This window comes from Channa argus, chromosome 13 (genome assembly GCF_033026475.1).
Source record: "Channa argus isolate prfri chromosome 13, Channa argus male v1.0, whole genome shotgun sequence".
Lineage (NCBI taxonomy): Eukaryota > Metazoa > Chordata > Actinopteri > Anabantiformes > Channidae > Channa > Channa argus.
In genome coordinates, this window is record NC_090209.1 from 7,747,038 (window position 1) to 7,766,853 (window position 19,816).

At 39.2% G+C, this 19,816-nt stretch overlaps 1 protein-coding gene across 2 annotated transcripts in view; it reads left to right on the forward strand.

Moving 5' to 3' along the window:
• The window catches only part of pacsin1a (protein kinase C and casein kinase substrate in neurons 1a), a 32,271-nt gene that overhangs the window by 8,157 nt on the left and 4,298 nt on the right, over positions 1 to 19,816 (forward strand). Inside the window, exons 2-8 of one of the 2 annotated variants that reach the window (XM_067527769.1) lie at positions 176 to 246; positions 13,451 to 13,580; positions 16,111 to 16,267; positions 16,436 to 16,671; positions 17,778 to 17,933; positions 18,189 to 18,364; positions 19,677 to 19,797. In XM_067527769.1, coding sequence (XP_067383870.1) covers positions 13,521 to 13,580; positions 16,111 to 16,267; positions 16,436 to 16,671; positions 17,778 to 17,933; positions 18,189 to 18,364; positions 19,677 to 19,797 — 906 coding nt within the window. In that variant the 5' untranslated portion in view covers positions 176 to 246; positions 13,451 to 13,520. Of the gene's footprint in view, positions 1 to 175; positions 247 to 7,518; positions 7,730 to 13,450; positions 13,581 to 16,110; positions 16,268 to 16,435; positions 16,672 to 17,777; positions 17,934 to 18,188; positions 18,365 to 19,676; positions 19,798 to 19,816 lie in introns of those variants that run through there. The other variant, XM_067527770.1, reaches the window with a different exon arrangement.

A 19,816-nucleotide genomic window follows, 5' to 3' on the forward strand; every position in this document is an offset into this window, starting at 1 on the left:
TCACTTCCCACAGTGTCAGAGCTGACTAATCTACCTCAAAATTAAATTAACCTCTTCTTTTTATAGCTTTCTGTTTATGAAAGTAATTGGTGTTTTAACTTTCCATTTTTAGCAATTTAGCAACAGCCAGTCCTACTGTAACTGATGCATAAATTTGATGTTGGTCTTTCCACAGGTGATCTCCTGCAGGGGACCAAAAGCTCGCTCTCAGGTTTATGGAAACCTGACCTCCCATTGGTGGAGAAGGTGAGTCTGATTTTCCAAAATCCTGCTGCTTCTTTTGTCTTTATGGTGTCTGATGTTACAGGGGTATTCCTGGGTTTAGCGCTGACCAAACAAGAACATTTTGTCCATAATTCATAAGGTGAAATACAGCACTCAAGGAAATTCCTTAAGGCTTTGTCCCTGGTTACCATATTTCATGAGGGTGTCCCAGCACCAACTGGATGAGAGTTCACAATTGTTGCATATTGGGAACTTTTGTATTTGATTGTTTTATATGTAGTATACTCTGTGCATGAGCACCTGCTGTAACATTATACAGTATATAGGATCATATATAGTTGCTAGGGTTCTAGCTTCACTGGCATCTGTAGTCTCTCATGTGGCGAGATTATATATCTCCATACCCCCCGCTTTTTTTGGGGGGGGGGGCTTTAAGAGGAGATTATCTCAGAATTGACTTTTACTGTCTCACTAAAGGTAGCTGTTGCCATCTCATGGGGAAGATTGATAACTCTGGGGTAGGTTATTGATTTCCACATTTGATCTCTTTGTTTGTGTGCATTATGAGAGATCTACAATGCAGCGGGCAGTGTGTGCAGCACTGTCTGCTGTTTGTACATGCAAGAAGGCTCAGGAGAACATGTTGGTCCACTTCAGTTTGGTTTATCTAGGGACCCAAGCTTTTTGGTCTGAAGAGGAAGCTGGGTCAGACCGATATAGCCTGGGTGTTTAGTGGCAAAGTATAGGAACATAGGAACACAGAGGAAATGATCAGCAGTATCAAAAGGGACAATACCTGTTAGTCCAGTGCTCCACTTTCAGTGGTTAAGTCCTGGGTTGGGGTGCAGAAGGTCGCTTTGTCAAGGACTGGCACCACAGGCCCGATCCCGGATGAAAATGGGAGGGTTGCGGTGGGAAGGGCTGTTCCACTCTGGCGACCCCTGAAGGGACAAGCTGAAAGCCGTTGATCTTGTGCTTTACTTTCTGGCTCCTAGTATTTCAGTCATATTTGATAGAAGTATTTAACTGAAGGACAAATAATACTAATGTAATTTCTAATTTCTATAATATCAATATGCTGTTATTTAATAATCAGAAAACACGTGGGTGACCTACACTTCTTACATGACCTGACTGAGCAGTTTGAGATGTTTGGTGAGAAAAGTCAAAATCTCTATTTAGTCCCACCATTACCCATTATAACACAATATTTCTCTAAGCTCTATACAATCCTTCTCGCCCGCTGCGGTCTGCCAACGAACGACGTCTGGTGGTCCCAGCACCGCATAGAAGACACCAAGCAAAACTGTTCAGCGCAATGATCCCACGATGGTGGAACGAGCTACCAAACGCTGCACGCTCAGCTGATTCTCTCCCAATATTCAAAAAACTGCTGAAAACTGAACTCTTCCGCATCTTCCTATGCACTTAAATCTTTAATATTAAAAAAAAATAAAAAACCCTTTCTGCTCTCTTGCACTTGTATCTCGTGAACTATGAACACTTTTCTGGTAGGACCTTGCTTTGATGTTTTCTCCTTAACTTAGATTCTTGCTGCCTTGTACCTCACTTGTAAGTCGCTTTGGATAAAAGCGTCTGCTAAATGACTAAATGTAAAATGTAAATGTAAATGTAAATGTAAATGTATACGAAACTACATTTGCATTACTTTGAAGTATTTCCAATTACAAACAACCCGTTTCTTGATTTAAAGGAGTGTTTTAAGGAGAAACTTGCTGCAATAAAGTAAAAATGTTACTGAATAGATAACTAATTTTCATTTCCATCTTGTTGAACTCAGCTGTGCTGCACGGCCCATAAAAATTTGGAAAGTAGAATATTGATATTCTAATTTATAAAGTCAAATTTGGACTTTATGCTGCTTCCTCCGGGTTCCAGCTGAGGAAGTTGCCTAAGCTTGCTTGCTTGTTTATGCCATCCGGCTGGTTAGCCAACCTTACATAAAAACATTTACACTTACACTTAGTTATTTATTTCCATCTTTTTTTAACAACCATCAGTACCAGTTTGGCTCATGATTATCCAATCTTCACTTGGAAAGCCAAATTGGCAATGTCAGCTGTCAAGACTGCTTCAAATAAACACTACTTGTGCCAATTCAAATTATGATATGGATGCAAATGAAAGTTTCACAGATTTTTTTTATAAGCTGTTGCTTGCTGCTGTTTTTCCAGGTCAAATCTGAGTAAATTTCTTCGACCAGTTAAATTGCTTATTTGCTATAAATTGACTCTCACCGCAAACTAGTCTTGGTCCTGTTACGAGTCCTAGCTCTTGACTTTTGCATCCCAGGTTTGATTTGAGTATCCTGCTTAGTCACTAGGTGCACAGTGGAATATGGAAATAACTAAGGATGTGCATAAGGTGGTTATAACCTGGGCATGTCATTCACGTATATTGAAAATATGTTTGCTTATTATCTGCAAGCTGGAGGAGATTCCTAGGGATTATGCAATGCTTCCCCCATTCCCCCACATGCATTTGTATGCAGCCATGAAAGCCAGCACACGCATGTAGAAGAGTACAAGAATTAATTGGTTATTTGGGAGCTATGCAGACTGTTACCCAGTTTGTAGGGAATCTGTGTAATATATTGTTCTGTCTCATTGAGTGTGTTGGTAAGACTTAAATAAACAGCCCTAAAATTTGGATGAACTGTGACTTCAGTGTTGCTGTGACATTTTCTAAAACTAAAGACAATCACACCAGCTTCAGATGTATTTGTATAAAGCGTTCAATTAAAAATGTTGCCATCTGCTAAAACACCAAACAAAGATGGTGAATACAGTGATAAGCATCACTTAACTAGTCACTGTGAGTATGCAACCATATCATCCTTTTGCAGAATATTATTTACTGCCAAGAACTGCTGTGTCACAGTACAGTCCTACAGGGCTCTTTTTTTTTTTTTTTTATCTTTTTAGCAAACTAAAGGAAAACAGTTCATTGTGAGAAACCACAGTGTGTCCCTCCTCTCTTTTCAAGATACATTTTTTCAGGAACGTCAGATTTCCAAATGGTTTTCAAATGTAAAACATTTTAGTCATTAGATTTGTAACATTTAAACAAACTGTGATGTTCGTTCATGCCTGGAGCAGGGGAATCAAATACATTTTTTGCATATTTAATAAGGACAGTGACATTTAAAACATTTCTTTTTAATAATTAATTCTGTTTTATATCTGTTTTATTTGACACATTAGATTCAATGTATATTCTTCTTCCGCTGCCTCTGTGTAACCTCCCACTCCCTCCTCTTCTCGAAAATTCACACACATGTGCAGGCGATGCGTTTGATGCCCATCAGTATTCAGTGCAGCATCAGGCAACTAGACGGTAAGAAGGCAGAAAGCTGGTGTTTTTGAAGAGCACAATCCAAAACTCGTTCATTTACTCCCTCCCTTGCTCCCCTTGGCTCCTGCTGCCTGCCTGGACATCAGGAAAAACTGGACTGGAACCTTCATCCTCTATGCTCCATCTCACATCCATTTCTCCATGTCTGTACTTCATTTCTTTATTGCCACCCATCACAATATGTCTGACCCCCCTCTCTTTCTCTTCTCTGCTGTTCCTCTCTCTCTGTCCTCCTCCAGCCATTTCCCTCCCATCTTCATCACACTGTCACTATGAGGCTTGTGGCAAGAGGCTTGATTGTTACATAACCACTGCAGCAGCGTTCGGGACACCGTTAAATCACAACTTGGTTGCAAGTGTGTGTGTGTCTGTGTGTGTTTGGATGCTGTTTATTATAAAATGGATGTTTGTAACAGCCAAGTTTGTGAGCGAATCTTTGAGGGCTCCATTCAGTAGTTTCTTTCCATCTCTCTCTCTCTCTCTCTCTCTCTCTCTCTCTCTCTCTCTCTCTCTCTGCGTCCATCTGTTTGTTTTTAGCTGTCCAGGATCTCTCATGGTTTATCTCTTGACGAAGTATTTTTCACAAAGTGAATGGTGCTTTGTGTAGAGACACTGGCATAATATTGGTAGGTTAAATTCACAATAATCCAATGAACACAGGACTGTCCTGTGCAAGTTTACAGTTGAATTTCATTATTGTCATTTCAACTTGAACGTGAAACATGACATTTTATAACAATCTATCAAATAGCTGTGGAAATATTTCAGTTGTGATCAAAATAAAGCACTGTACGGTCGCCCTGAGAGGTCAGTGCAATGCAGCATAAAAACAAAAAACCCACGACACAAGCAAATAGAAAAGGAAAAAGAAAACAGCTTCACCAATTTTACAACACAGGCTCAACATTTGGAAAGAATCACTTCATAAACACAACCAAATACTGAAATGTGCTGCAAACATAAGACTGTCTGTCTGTATGTGTATTTTGTAAGTTACAGTGTGACGAGCTCTCGGGACCACACTAGCGTCTCACTGATCAACTGCTAAAAATTAGGTACCCATGAGCATTAGTGGGCGAGATATTTGTCAGAGGCAACAGTGGCTGAACCAATTCAAAACTGACCCGGGCAGACAAACCTATAGGCCCTTTGATCAGGATATACAACACTAATCAGTCACACTGTTACTTAATAGTTTCCTACAACATTCATGACTGAAATACACAAAAAACACAGTAGGTGAATTGATGTAACTTAGGATGTAGTGATCCAGTACTCTTCTTAGCAAACTGCTTGGTCTAGCTGAGCCTGACTCTGAATAAGTAGCATGTGTATTTGAGCATTCACATTATGTTCAGATTGTATTGATAATGAATCGATCGGACCCATTCAAGGGCCATTTTGATTTTACTTCGTTATGGTAGCATCCATTTGTAGTCGAGTCAGTAATATTTCTCTGTTTCCTATTAATTTTCAATTGATCAATTTTCCTCCTAGTAAGATTTTTGTTTTCATTGTGTGTTCTAAACGTTGATCCACTCTGCTCTCTCCCAACCAGCTCCAAATGACCTGCTGCTGGCTATGACCTCTGACTTCCCTGTGGAGTTTCGGGGTGGGGGGAGAAAGCAAACATTTTCCTGCAGAAATCACTGAAGTATAACATCAATGACACAGTTGTGTTGTTGTTGTTGCTGAAATCATTGTGCTAATGAATTATTGTGAGGCCTGTTGTTCTGGGAATTGAGCAATAACACCTGGCTGACTCATACAGTTACACATAATAGACATTGATTAAAACACACACGCACACGCAAACAAACAGTGATGCAGAAACTTGAGTTTTGTGCAGTGACCCAGGGCATCTCTGGAGGTTTTCATGATCAGATAGCTGAGTCATCCTGAGTCTGTCGGCTTAAAAATCATGCTCCACGCACATAGCCTGAAAAGGAAAAGGCCTCTGTCGACCAGACTGCAACATTACAATATCTAGCAGGTATTGCAACTCTGAATGAAATGTGCGTTTGAGAAGCTGTTTTGTTGGATATTGATTTCCTGAATATGTGATGATCGTGGGCAACAGATTAAGAATGAGGTCTTGATTTTAATAGATGTAAGAGTCACGTGTGGTTTGACCTCAGTGGGATTACTAGTGTCGTCCTCATCAGTTCAGTCCTCACAGATGTGTGGGGTTTTACATTTATATCTTCGTTTGAATATTTGAATTAAAATATAGTCAATGGAAAATTTTAGCAGCTCAGCACTGTGGTTTGACAAAATATCTTAACCACTAATAGATAATTGGCATTGGCAATTGGGATGTTTGTACAGACATTCATAGTCTCCGGGGGTGGGGGGGTCTTAATCATATTAGTGATCCCATGACGGGTGCTGATATTGTACAGACATGGATAACACCCACATAATTAATGCTATTCCAATTTTGACATCATTTTGAACCAACACTTGTAGCCGACTTCTTTTCTAGACATTACTGGTTGTCCATTTTCAGAGGCATTCTTAACAAGTGAAGACAGTTCTTCTTTCACACACAGCAGCTCCTCTGTAAGTTGTAAAGTGAAGTGTTTTTTTCTAAATTCTGTTACCGAATCTCAATCTGGACAAACATGTCGGTTCACATTTGGGTCTCTTGTTCCATGTCCGGGCGATCGGTGGCTCATGTCATTTTACTGATAAATGCATCAACACCATCACCCTCAACCTTTGTTTTTTCATTCCGTCTCTTTTGCTCTGTCTCTTTCAATTTACTCTCATAACCTTTTTAAAGTGAATCAATTCTCTTTACTGCTCTGTCTTTCTGTCTGTTTTGGCTCCGTTGTGTTGGTGTACATGCAAACTCGAGGACATCCCACAAGCCGACTGTGGGACAGACAGCTGACACTATATCACAAAACCCGCCGTCCTCCTCTTGTCCAACTCATCGGTCACATGTCCAGCTCCATGATGGCCTTGGCTGTTATAGTGTGTGTGAAGTCTGTACAAGGCAGCTCTGTCTCCTGGCAACATCTAACCAGTCTGCCTGTGCTGTGTAACATCGGGAGATGAATCACATCTCTGTCCTGATGTGTTCAGCTGCTGCCCTGACCTTTTGGCTCAGGAACAGTCCTCCTGTCTGACCAGCTCCACACAATGTCCTGAGCTGGCAGTATCGTCTCCCTCACCTCCCTCTTTGTCACATCTGTCCCTGCCTCCAACTCAATCTTCATCTTGCCTCCTCTTCCCCTCCATCACACTGTTGTTTTTCTGTCACTCTGTTCTTGCGACAATATATCTCAATGAAAGACCCCCTCTGTCTCTCTCCTCGTGTGTCTTCTTTTACTCTGCCAGTAGAAGAGGACGCCATGCTGGGCTTATCAAACAGAATCAACAGACAACCAGAAGCCTCTGTAAACCAACTGGAAATCAAAAAAGCAAACTTTTAGCAGAGTTTCTTGCCATAAAAATTTGACAATTCATATTAGATGCATATGATCATTTGGCTGCTTTCTTACCAAAATCACCAAACTAAATTGAGTTTCAGTCAGCAACTTTGTCTTCAAATTGTTGTCGTCTTATCGGTGAGCTCAGTAACCTGCTGGAGTAAAGTTAGTTCATCTCTCTCTGAAATCTTCTTACGTTAACAAGCTTAAGTGTTTGTTGTGGTTCCCATTCAGTGCTTTAGAAGGCTTGTCTACAATAGACCTTCTCACTGTGCTAGAGGACGGTGTTCATCAGGTATCTGCATCATGTTGCATCAAAATTACAGTTTCATGTCAACGTTACATTCTTCTTCCAACTTTTTACTCTTTGTTTCCTTCATTCTACTGTATGTTCGTCTTTGCTCTTCTCCCCAGCTGTAACCCTCCCCCCTCCAAAGCTACTCAAGTGGCACACTGCAGGATTATCCCTCAGCCTCTGTGACATGCTGGTTTGGTCAGACTTATCGTTCTCTCTGGGTTCATAGTGGCCACAGAGGTCAAGGCTGCAGAAATAAAAACCGCAACACATAGTTTATCATATCATTGGAGTAGCTACCGGAAAGGACATATTTGGATCACAATCACACTGTGTGATTTCAAAGAGTTTTGAATAGTGAGGTTTTTTTTCTTTTGCAATAATGGAGCCATCTATGGTAAGTGAATGTGCTGAAGAATGTGTAGTTATTTACAAATGTGCAAAACTTTAAATTGTTGTATTTTGACAGCTTCTGATAGCAATGCCGCCTCTGCAATCACAACTGACTTGTTAATGTACAAAAGCAGTTGATTTGACAGCAGCAGCGTTTTGGTCAGTGAGGGGGTTGTTGGCACTTTCTAATGGAAGACTACATTATTTTTTTATGTTTCTTGTACATTCCAGCTGCTATTTTTTTTAACTCATGCATGCAATATTTTTGTTATTCTAACCTATTTATGGAATTTATTCTACTAAACATGGAGCAGTGTTAGAATCTGCACTCCGCCTTCACTGTGACTTCCCTCATCAGTTAATACACTGGGGATTGTGAGGTGTTTTCACAGTCACTGAGGTGGATTGACCTCAATATGTGCAGAATAAGCCCCTCTCCAGAAAACTTACCACTCCCTGCCCCCAACTGGTATCTGTCACACGGGACACACAACCCTTTGCCATAGTGTACTTGAACTTTGACTTTTCTCTGATGACTTCTTTTGATGCTGCCATGCCTGGTGACATTTGTGTTTTTACATTGTTCTTAAAAATAAACAAATCTTAACATCATTTTTAGTGCATCTTTCAAATAATCTTTGCACTTTAAAGAGAAAAAATTGACGGATTCTTTAAAACATTTTTGCTTTCGTGATTTCACCTGTATGGACATGTTATTATCCCCGTTACTACACAATCACTTAATTAAATCGTTTACTAGAGATGATCATTTTAAGGATGTATGTAGAGTGTTTACTATTTTGTTAATCCAAATGCTTTCTGGACATCATCAAGTATTATGTTAGTTGAGGTTTTGTTAAAGTGGCTCCTGGACACATTGGTCTTGTTACGCAGTGGGATTCTGATCAAGTGCTGGAGCTTAACTGGCTTTGATGTCACTAGATGTAGTTGACAAAGATGCAGAAGCTTATTGGATGACTCTGGTGATGGACAGGTAGCTCTACAAATGTTCGTTTGTTGCTAAGATTAAGAAATGCTACTTTAGGACACCTTAACCTTTCAGCTGCATAAGGTTTTCCTGCAGTACGTAGAGTAGTTGAGGATTTATGTTGTATTAGGCAGGAATTTGAGGGTACATGTATGGCATTTCACTGTTCTGCTTTGTATATGATTGTGTCTGTGTTTACTAAGAAGAAGGCCTCAGACTGGAGTATTGTTGTCATAAAACCACAGCAGTACAACTTCTCATGTTTGACTGCATATTTGCTATGTAAGATCTATACCTTCACTTATCATAGGATGTGTGTCTTGTTATAAGTGTATTGTTGGACCCAACGTGTCTCCTATTTCCAGTGCTCACAACAATTATAGCCTCATCAGAGAGGAATAGTTTAAGAATTGGGGCAATGGATGTATTTGCCTTCTTACCAAATGTTAAATAGAATTGAAACCAGTCTTGTGGAAGGACAATATACACGAGCCCTTGGCCAGCGGTGATTTTGCTTAGAACACAGACTGACAAACCACTTCTAGTCCTTTTTAGTGGGAGAGCTGCGCAACACAGATCTCAAACTTATGTTATCCTAATCTTTACTTTTATTATTATTATCATTCCACCCTTTTTTCAGTCGCTGTCTACTTCTCAACGGTTTGTTGTAGAAACTTCGTTCAACTTTCAAAAGGTGTCTTCTTTAGGATTTCCCTGGTATTACTTTTCACTTTATTTAACATTTTTCTCATAAAAAATGAATGAAAGGGACTTGAAACTTCCCTTCAACTTGCCTCTTTTTATCAGATTCCTGTATCGTCATACTTTGGCGTAAAAACTTAATTTAAACTTTCAGTGAATCTAGACACTGTTGATTAGCTTCTGTATCTTTCATACTTTTTAAACGATGGCAGTTTGGTGAATGTTCAACTTCACCATTAGTGTATATTGTGGAATGTTGCCACTAGAGGGGGGTGATATGACATGCACTCAAACTTCAAAGCTTCCACTCTTATCAACTCTTTTGTCCTTTTTCTTCTTTTCTTCAGCCAGCTTTCATCTTTCATAAACAAATTATATATTAAAACGTAGGTATTGTCTTCTTTCTGGACATGTAACTCTCATAGTGACAGCTTCTGTCACTATGAGAGTTACATAGTCGCAATGACGGTTCTTTCTGTAAGTGGCCAGAAACAGAGCGACACTCCTTTAGGAGCCCATTAAAATGGAGGTCCAGGGCTTTTAAAATTGCCACCATGCCTTCATTTTATTGAGTATCTTCTTCGCTTTCTGCCACTCACAGTTTTCCAATTTTGTTCGATAGGACTAATACTTTTTCAAATTTTGCACATCTTATGAGTCAAAGTCTGAGCAGTTCACAATTTTTCTTCAGCAAATGTGAGTGAGTCAGCAGGCTGGCAGCACCCGTTGTCATGGTAACAAACAAACAAAGTAGGGGACAAATCTGCATGCTCTAGAAACTGAGGAGATGTGGCCCTTAAAGGTCAATTGGTCGTTGATGATGACCCCCAAATTTCTGGACAACATAGTGGGGACAATCACTGTAGATCCAATGTGGATGCTGATGTTGTGTTGTGTTGAAGGTCTGACTGGGAAGACAAGCACTTCCGTCTTTGATAGGTTGAGCTGAAGATGTGTCTCTCTCATCCAAGCAGAGATATCTGAGAGATGCGCAATGAGACAGTGGAGTCATCCGGTGGAAAGGTCAGGAAGAGCTGTGTGTCATCAGCATAGGAGTGATAGGAAAGGCCATGTGAGCGGATGATAGAACCCAGGGATATAGTATAGACGGTAAAAGGAAGAGGACCAACAACTGAACCCTGCAGGACACCAGTAGAGAGGTTATGAGAGTTGCAAACATGCCCCTGATAGGACACCTAACATAGCTGAATCAGGTCTCACACACACACACACACACACACACACACAGAAACCACACAAAAACAGAGAAACAAAACACAATAAAGCAATGTAGGTTTTACAGGTGCCATTCTGACTAAACTGTGTTGGTTACAGTGACCGTTATTGACTGTTATAGTCGCCACTTTCTCTCCTCCTGGCAGAACAGTCACTACAGTCACTGAGAGGAAGTTAATACCACACTTTGCTGTATACAGTGGTTGAGATATAAAAGTACATGTTGTAGCATGAGTTGACAATACAGGGCTACAGGAAACATTTTCAAAATAAAATTATTTTTAAAAAACATGTTTCCAGCTTCTAACATAAGCAAAGATTTCTGATGTACAGGATATGTATTTTGCATTTTGTTACTTGTTTCAAGTTTTTATATTTAAATGCTAAAAACAGTTTATGTTGAACTCAAACTTGGTAATATTAACTTCTCTTTAAATGTCTTCTGTTTTATGTTAACTTCTCACTTATTTAGTACCGTCTATCATTGAGAAGTACTTATTGTTTTCTTTCTTTCAACTTTTAATATCAACTTTTTGCTTATGAACTTCTTCCTTGGTTTCTTTCTACTTTCTAACTTTTGTTAATTCAACTTTTCCATTTTCGTTTTCTTTTTGTCATCTTGTTTCTTTCTCCTTTTGTCCATATTTATCTCTCGTCTTCTGCATCTGTTCAAAGTTGTCTTATTTGCCTCTGCTCAACTCTCGGTGGTCACAGAGTGACCGGCGTCTATGGGGCATCTTAACAGCTCTCCCAAGTAATTTCCTCAGAGGTTACCTTTTCTAGTTACATTTTGGTTTTTGCAGTGATTTTGTACTTCTATTTTTAGTGATCAAACACAGGAGATAAGAAAGTGTTTAACTGTTCCTTGAACATCCCTGAACATCAGAAGACACTGTAACATGCTGGTGAAAGGGTAATAGAGGATAGTAAAGGAAACAAGTTTTTTCTACACAAGCAATATGTATAATCAATTTATTTGTGAAACAATAAAGTTAGAATAGTTAAAGCTCACAACGTTGTAAATTGTATCAAGCACTGTAGCTCAGAGGGAGCAGTGGAGTGCACTGAAAACTTCTCATGCACTTCTTTATTCTTGGAAGTCGTGGAATCCTCATTTTAGAAGAAAAATGTTGAAAGAAAAATTATATATTGTACCCGGTGCAAGCAAAAGTTGTTTCTGATTCAGACTTAGATGACAAAATTGCTAAACCATGAAATAGATCTTTGATATTTTTTTTGTAGCACAGCACAGAGTGCACTCTTGAAATAGCCACTGCCTGAAAGTGACTGTTAAAAGCCACACAGCCTTGGTTTGGTGGCTAGAGGCAGTAACCATGGCCTTTGATCAAATACATCTCTGCAACATCAGTCAGTCCTCTGTAGAAACACTGGCTGGGTTGGGCTGCAGCTGAAACCAGAACCAGTAACACTGGATACAAATGTTGCCCAGATAACAATTTGATGAGTATGAAAACACAGGGAGTGTATTGCAGGAGCTGCTACTGAAAAACAGTCATAATCTCACCTTGAGGTTTCAACACTGCTTTTTTTTCTCATAAGGACAATTATGTTGTTATGTATAAGAAAAGTGAGGTCAGGCCAGTTCAAATTGAGACTAATGCAGATAGTGACTCATTCCAGGGATGAAGAACTTGGCTGCAGAAGGAGGTTGAAGGATGAAGCACAGAGGACCCCGGTAATATTTGAACAAAATATTGCCTGTGATGCAGCAGAATGTAGAGTGCAAGCTCAGCTATAATCCCAAATGGCAACAATTCATCTCTCATCTGCAGTGGCCTGTAGCACTTAATTTGCATACTAGGAATCAATTTTCTGTGAACTTCATATCATGTTGCAAAATGCTTTTAATCATGTTTTAAAAGGAAAGTTGCATTTTGCACCACGTACAGAATTAAAGAATGCATTTAATTATAAAGACCAGTATTGTCAACACACGAGCATTGTCAACAAAACTCCATTATTATTTGGCATATACGATATATTGCATTTTCATATTGGTTGTTGCAGAGCAATGAAGAGCTCTCTGTCAAGAGAAAATCATTAGTCATGTGAGCAAGTCCCCAGGAAAATAGATTAGGCTTCAAACAGGGTTCAATACCAATAGAGCATCTAGCAGTCTCTTCTGTTTGAACCTAGGTGGTTAGATATCGACCAGAAGTCAAACAAATAAATATAAATCACCTTAAATGCTGTATTCTTTAAACTTTGCTAAGTAATAGATGAAACCAAAGCATTTATAGGTTTAAAATGGTCGTGTTGATCCAGTTTCAAAGTTGCACTTATTTGTGGTTGTATTTAGGTGTAACACATACATGATACTATGTCTATGCACGGGTTGTGTTTCTGAGCTGCTGAACCTTTGTGATGCGTAGTGTTTGTGTCGTTCAGCCATCTTTCAGATGTAACGTGTCAAAATGACGGTTTACGCTGTGGATGAATTTGCGGTCAGAGCTTTGTGATGCTCCACTGTCTCTGGTGTCTTTTTTTAGGCCATGCCAGTTAAAGATTCCCCCTCTCATTCCTCCAGGTCACGACGCTGTATGCATGGCAGAGGATTCTATTTTAATCTCATTATTAGAAATGTCTCAAATGGAAACAATCACAATGAAGATTTGCCCTAGTTGCCGGGGAACATTGTCACTTCGGTGTTCCTCACTATAACACAGAGGACAACTCGGCCATGTTTTCTACTAATGTCATACACGCTGCACTGTTTTGTCTCTGTATTTGTGTCATGTTACTGTCTCACATTGTTGTTGTTTTCTTTCTCTTTTTCAGTACATGAGGAACCCAGTTCTGCTGCAGTGGAAAGGTTTAGTCTTTAGAGTGCTTTACCACATCCAGGAAAATGTCTGGCTCCTACGATGAAAGTCTTGGTGCTGACGACACCATGGACAGCTTCTGGGAGGTAGAGCCCCACCGCAAAATAAAATAAAAATGTTTTGTCTCAAATTCGGGAATTTGTCTCAAAAGTTGTAAAAATCCTACTTGATATCTGTCAAGTTTAAATGCAGAAACTTAATTCAAATTGTTTTGTTTTTTTGTTGGTTTTTTTTTCCATTTGAAGCAAATGCAGATTGAGCACTAACCACATGCTCATTTTTAATCAAAAATATGAATGTTTTTGATGTTCTCATTTAACTCACAAGAAAGTGAAACTATTACCTTAAAGGAAGGAGCTTTTATAAAGGTGACCAGAATAGCAATGCCTCCATCTCTTCAGGCTGTCAACATAACTGGAAAAGGTGCAGAGTCTGTATTTTTGGTAGTTTTTTGGTAATTTTTGAAGGTTTAACTTTTTTCTAATTATATATATACATACATATATATATATATATATATATATATATAGTATAGACTATAGTGTCAGTGAAGCTTTAAAGAAGAACTGTTTACAATGTTGTTGTTTTTTATCCTTGTGGATGACAACGATATTTTTGGCCTGGAATAAATCCACATAAAGTTTGCAATAGTTTAAAAAAATAGATAAAGGTAAAGTCATAATAAGTCAAAACTATTAGCTACAATGTCATTAGTAATAGGTTGTTTACATTTTAAGAATTTTGTACATTGTACAAATAAAAACAAGCAATGAAAATACAATTAATTACTTTATAGGGGACTTTAACACAGTTGGCTTTTTCATTTGTGTATTATAAATTAAACTCTCTGCAGTCTGAGTAATTAGAGGCCACATTACAACAAATACAAACTTCAGACTTCAGACAAGTACTGTCTATCGTCACTTTCACTTAAATGCAGTATGAGTGTGTGTGTCCACTTTAAACCCAACCAAATTAGCGTTAATGAATTCCCTCAGTACAGAGACTTCTTTGTAACACGGCTCTTTGCCACAGAGACACAGACAAAGAGCTTCAGTCATCAGCTGCTCAGAGACGGTCTTTCACCACATGCACCTGCCTATAGCATCTGTATGCTAGTAACAGAGCTCAGTTCAGTTAAAAATGCCAGAAAGAATGCTTTATTCTTAGTAATAGTAAAGTTAAGCTTAAACGCAGAATGCAGCTTATTAAAAATATGGTGCACAGACAAGAGCTCAGCTGTGTTTTCATATGTGGAACCAGTCCAGTGTGGTGGTGTTATTGTTGGTGGTGTGACTTGGCAGCCTGTCACATAGGCCACAGCTCATACCGTCACACACCTGTCTCACTGCCTCATGCAGCTCTCTCATCTCAAACAGTGACTACTTGCACGCTCATGTCAGAACCAATCACAGTCCAGTACTGCAGTGTGGAAACACATCAGACATGCCTTCCACGAGTCCCTGAATGATGATGTATAAGACTGCATGTATTTTCAGCACACACACACACACGCACTCTGGTTTCTATGTATTTTTGTCTCTACTGCACCGTCTATCCCTGAGAATCTGTCTGCCTCCATTACACCACTCAAGAGGATTAAAGCAGTCACAGTTTGTGAAAATGCACACACGCACACACACACAAACACAAGCCCATGTCATTGCATAACTACACATGCACAGGCACGAGCAACCCCCCCACTACCTTCCCTTCCTCATGCACCATGAGCTCACGCCGCCTGCAGGCACTAAAGAGGCGGAGCCAAACAGCCTGGCACTGCTTTTTTTTTTTTTTTTTAAATACAGTCTAAAAGAAAACATGGAATCAGAAAATGAAAAAGGCACTTAATGCCTTGGATTGAAAATAAAAGGAAAGACGTTAGTATAGCATATCATATACTTGTTAGATATAAAGCAAAAAGTCATGCAGTCTAATACAGAGGCCCAGCAATAAATTCCACCTTCATGAAGGTAATAATGTGGAGTTTGTTTTATTATTTTAGAAAAGCATTGATGGTATGATGATTTTGGAGGCTCTCTCTCTCTTTATATATATCTATAGATATATATACACATTTTTTTCTGCTGTAACGCATTGGGCTAATGTGACCCTGGCCATCCACAACCCTCATCCTTTGTGATCTGACGTCATCTCTGTGGTCATGTTATCTAATGAGAAATTACACCTTATATTGTTTCCTAATGAAAGGACAGGAAACTAATGCTAATAAACTGACTAATAAAATGTCAAAGCTACTATAGATACAGGAGCATTTAGATTAAAAATAATAGTAGTAATAAACTTTAAATATATCGTACATGCAGACACCTCATTAACTGTAGAAATATTGACTGAATTGCTGTTTTATTTGTTAATTTGTTTCATTGAATGTCTGATTGCACTAAAGCTAAACCTTATTAACTTTGCACAATATTCAACTTTATTTACTAGTTTTGACAAAATCGATAAAAACATGTGCTTTTCATGAAATAACATGCATGATGTAAATAATACAATTTAGCCTTTTTGATGTCCAGAAGCTGGACTTTGACAAGTGTGATACACACATATAAAGGTCCTACTCTAAATGTGTTTGTTTCTGTCTGTCAACAGGTGGGGAACTACAAACGTGCTGTCAAGAGATTTGATGACGGCCATCGGCTCTGCAATGACCTTATGAGCTGCCTACAGGAACGTGCCAAGATAGAAAAGAGCTACGGTGATCAATTAACTGCCTGGTCCAAAAGATGGAGACAGCTCATTGAAAAAGGTCCGTTTTCAGAAAATGCTCAATAAAAAAACTAGTCTGACAAATCAATATATTTTCCACTGTCAATTTGCCCAAACTCAGTTTACCAGGTTTAAGCTTTGCTTTCATTAATGCAGCAATGTTGGCCTTAAAATATTATTTGGAATTAATCCTTTTTCCCACTCCCAGGCCCACAGTACGGCTCCGTGGAGAGAGCCTGGTTAGCTGTGATGACCGAGGCAGAGAGGGTGAGTGAGCTGCACCAAGATGTGAAGAACAACCTGCTGAACGAAGACACTGAGAAAGTGAAGAACTGGCAGAAGGAAGCGTATCACAAGCAAATAATTGGAGGCTTCAAAGAAGCCAAAGAGGCAGACGAAGGCTTTAAGAAGGCTCAGAAACCATGGGCCAAAAAGCTGAAGGAGGTGAGAAAATTGTTGGGTGTATGGAATAGAATCTCGTTGCCTAATATTAGATATGAGTGTTCTGGTTTTCATCAAGATCACTGATCACAAATGTGAAAGTAAACTCAACAGCTCTGTTATTTAATAGAGTGAAACACCAGTCATGATTTATGAAGCTAATACAATATCAGGAGGCTCATTGTATTTTAATGACCACCAAGTAAATTGGAACACATTCTCTTTCACTGCTTGTTAATTACTCAATCAATGTTTAAACAGGAGGCAGTTTTCGGAGATAAATAGCAAATGTTTGTTATATGACTCCTCTAAACTTAGAGATGTTATTAGCTGGCCTACCAGGCCAGTTATATTTTTCTATAATTTATATATATTTTAAACGTTTTCAGGGAGTAGAGATTTAAAAAATTAAATTGTTCTGCTGGCTTTTGAAGTCATTTTAAACCATTTTAATTACCGAACAGAATTTCTGTGTTGTTTAATATAAAGTGGACAGAGAGGTAGGCTGTGTCCAGGGTGGTGTTACTGGAAACATTTCCGACTCACAGCAATGAGCCCAACAGCAAATCTCAATACCGTCGGTTTGTTTGTAATATTTCAAAAAAAAATTCTATTTTATTCTGTCTGTTTGATGGAATGTTTGGGGTCCTAGCTCAGGATGTTTTTGTCTAAAATTAAAAACGTTAGACAAGGATTCAGGTCTGACTGTGTTTTGTGTCTTAACTGTAAAAATCAAACATTTCCTGTATAGTGATACTGAAAAGCACAAATGGACTCGTGGCCTTTGTTTTGGGGCAACTGTGGTGGAGGAAGGTAGAGTGGTTGTCCACCAATCTCACAGTTGTTGGTTTGATCCCCGGCTCCTCCGGTCACATGTCGAAGTGTCCTTGAACAAGACACTGAACCCCAACTTAGTTGCTCCCGGTAAGCGTTGGCCAGCTGCATAGCAGCTCCCCCATCGGTGTATGTGTGTGTGTGATTGTGAGTGTGAATGGGTGAATAAGAAGCAGTGTAAAGTGCTTTGAGTGCCAATAGGTAGAAAAGTGCTATATAAGTACAGACAATTTACTCATCTATAATGTCACTCACATCTGTGTTTGGACATACAGATGGAAACAGCTAAGAAAGCATATCACATGGCCTGCAAGGAGGAGAAGTTAGCTGCAGCCCGAGAGGCCAACGGCAAGACTGAGGCTTCGGTCACACCAGACCAGCAGAAAAAACTCCACGAGAAAGTGGACAAATGCAAACAGGATGCGCAGAAGGTGGGAAAACAACTGGAAATCAAGTAAAGAACCCAAAACCTTTTAGTTTTGTAGCTCGAGGTGATGTAAGTAACAAAATCAATGCAAAGTTTGTCCCTTTAGAGATGAGCTGTTGTGCAAGCTCATATCAGGATTAGTTTATTTACAGTCTACCAACTTAAAAGTAAGAACAAGGCAACCATTAAAATAGAAATAATAATGAACTCTAGATAAACACTGCTGCTATGAGTGTGTTTATTGTCTTTTTTGTCTCAGGCTAAAGAAAAGTATGAGAAGTCTTTGGAGGAGCTGAACAAATGCACTCCCCAGTACATGGAGAGCATGGAGCAGGTGTTTGACCAGTGCCAGCAACATGAAGTCAAGAGACTGACCTTCCTAAAGGAAGCATTGCTGGACATCAAACGCCACCTTAACCTCACCGAGAGCCAAAGGTGAGTCGGGCTAAAGGAGACAGTATTATGCATGTTTGATAGAGCTGATGTTTTTGATTACTCACTGAGCTTTCTCTGTTAACAGCTAAACACTTTGTCATTACGTAAACATGTGCTGTATTTTCATATTTTCATTATTTGAGACAGGTTTACTGTTTACTGTGTGCCAACTGTACGTTCAGTCCATTATTATAGCATTATATAAAATGTATATTGCTACACACTGTGGGGCATTAAAGTTTGGTTGCATACATTCAATTTCAGTCAGACTTAAAATCACAATTCAAATCAAAAGATTAGAAATAGTTTGATTGTTATGTCAAGTTCAGTACAGGTTGCTTCGAACTGATTAATCTCATCACACTTCCCAAGCAGGCAGGCATTTTCCATTAGCGCTCAGACTCGCAGCACTAATTAATCGGTGATTCAGTCAATGATGTTTCTGCCAAACTGAATTTTGTTTGAGTCAACGCTTGTCATATTCTCCACTGTTTTTAAACCTACGTGTTACAACAAAGCTGGAGCCCACTGCCACTGCAAAGGGATTTTTACAACTGGATACATTTGTGGGACATTGAGTCCTTCTATTAATTACTGCTTCGTTTAACTATTCAAAAGACACGTCCACCAAATAGGACATTTTTTTTATTTAATAACACAAAAACTGGCTTGTTTTATTTCATGTGATCATGTGATAAAACCAAAAAAATGTCATTACAGCACAGTGTATTCTCTTCATGTTTTATCCTTCTTAAATATACTTATCTCATTTGTACAGGGTCCAGTTATGGATTAGAGCTGCTTTATTTTCTGTTTTCAAAATCATGCTGTAGCTCAACACTTCAGTCCAACAAATATCCAAGCAGCATGTTCCAGCTCTGAAAAAACACTTGGATGATGTTTGTGGCTCAGTTTTACCAGACACTTTGTGTACAAATGTAATTTCTTTCTGCATCAACGTGGACCAGAGTGAAACCTAGACATGTTGGTTTATCCTGCATGTTAGGTAATAAAATATTATGTGAACGCTGTTAATTTGTTACACTTTGCACTTGTTTAAGAAAACTGTGACAACATGAAAATATCCTTTATTCGAAGTGAAGATTAACCAGGCCACATACTTAAGTTGTAGATGGCTCCAGCCTGAGAATAAAACTCATGGAGACATTTTAGTTTTATCATGAACCAGTGCTGGATCTCCCTCATCCCAGAATTTGAACTATGCTGTTGGTTCTGTTGCCAAATTGGCAGCACCCCCAGGTCCCTCCTGGCACTTTGATTTTCACTGTTTGCTCCATTTTTCTGTCCTCAGCTATGCCACAATATACAGAGAACTAGAGCGCACGATCCTGGCTGCAAACACACAAGAGGACCTGAAGTGGTTCAGCAACAACCACGGGCCTGGGATGCATATGAACTGGCCCATATTTGAGGTGCAGTTTCAAATTTACT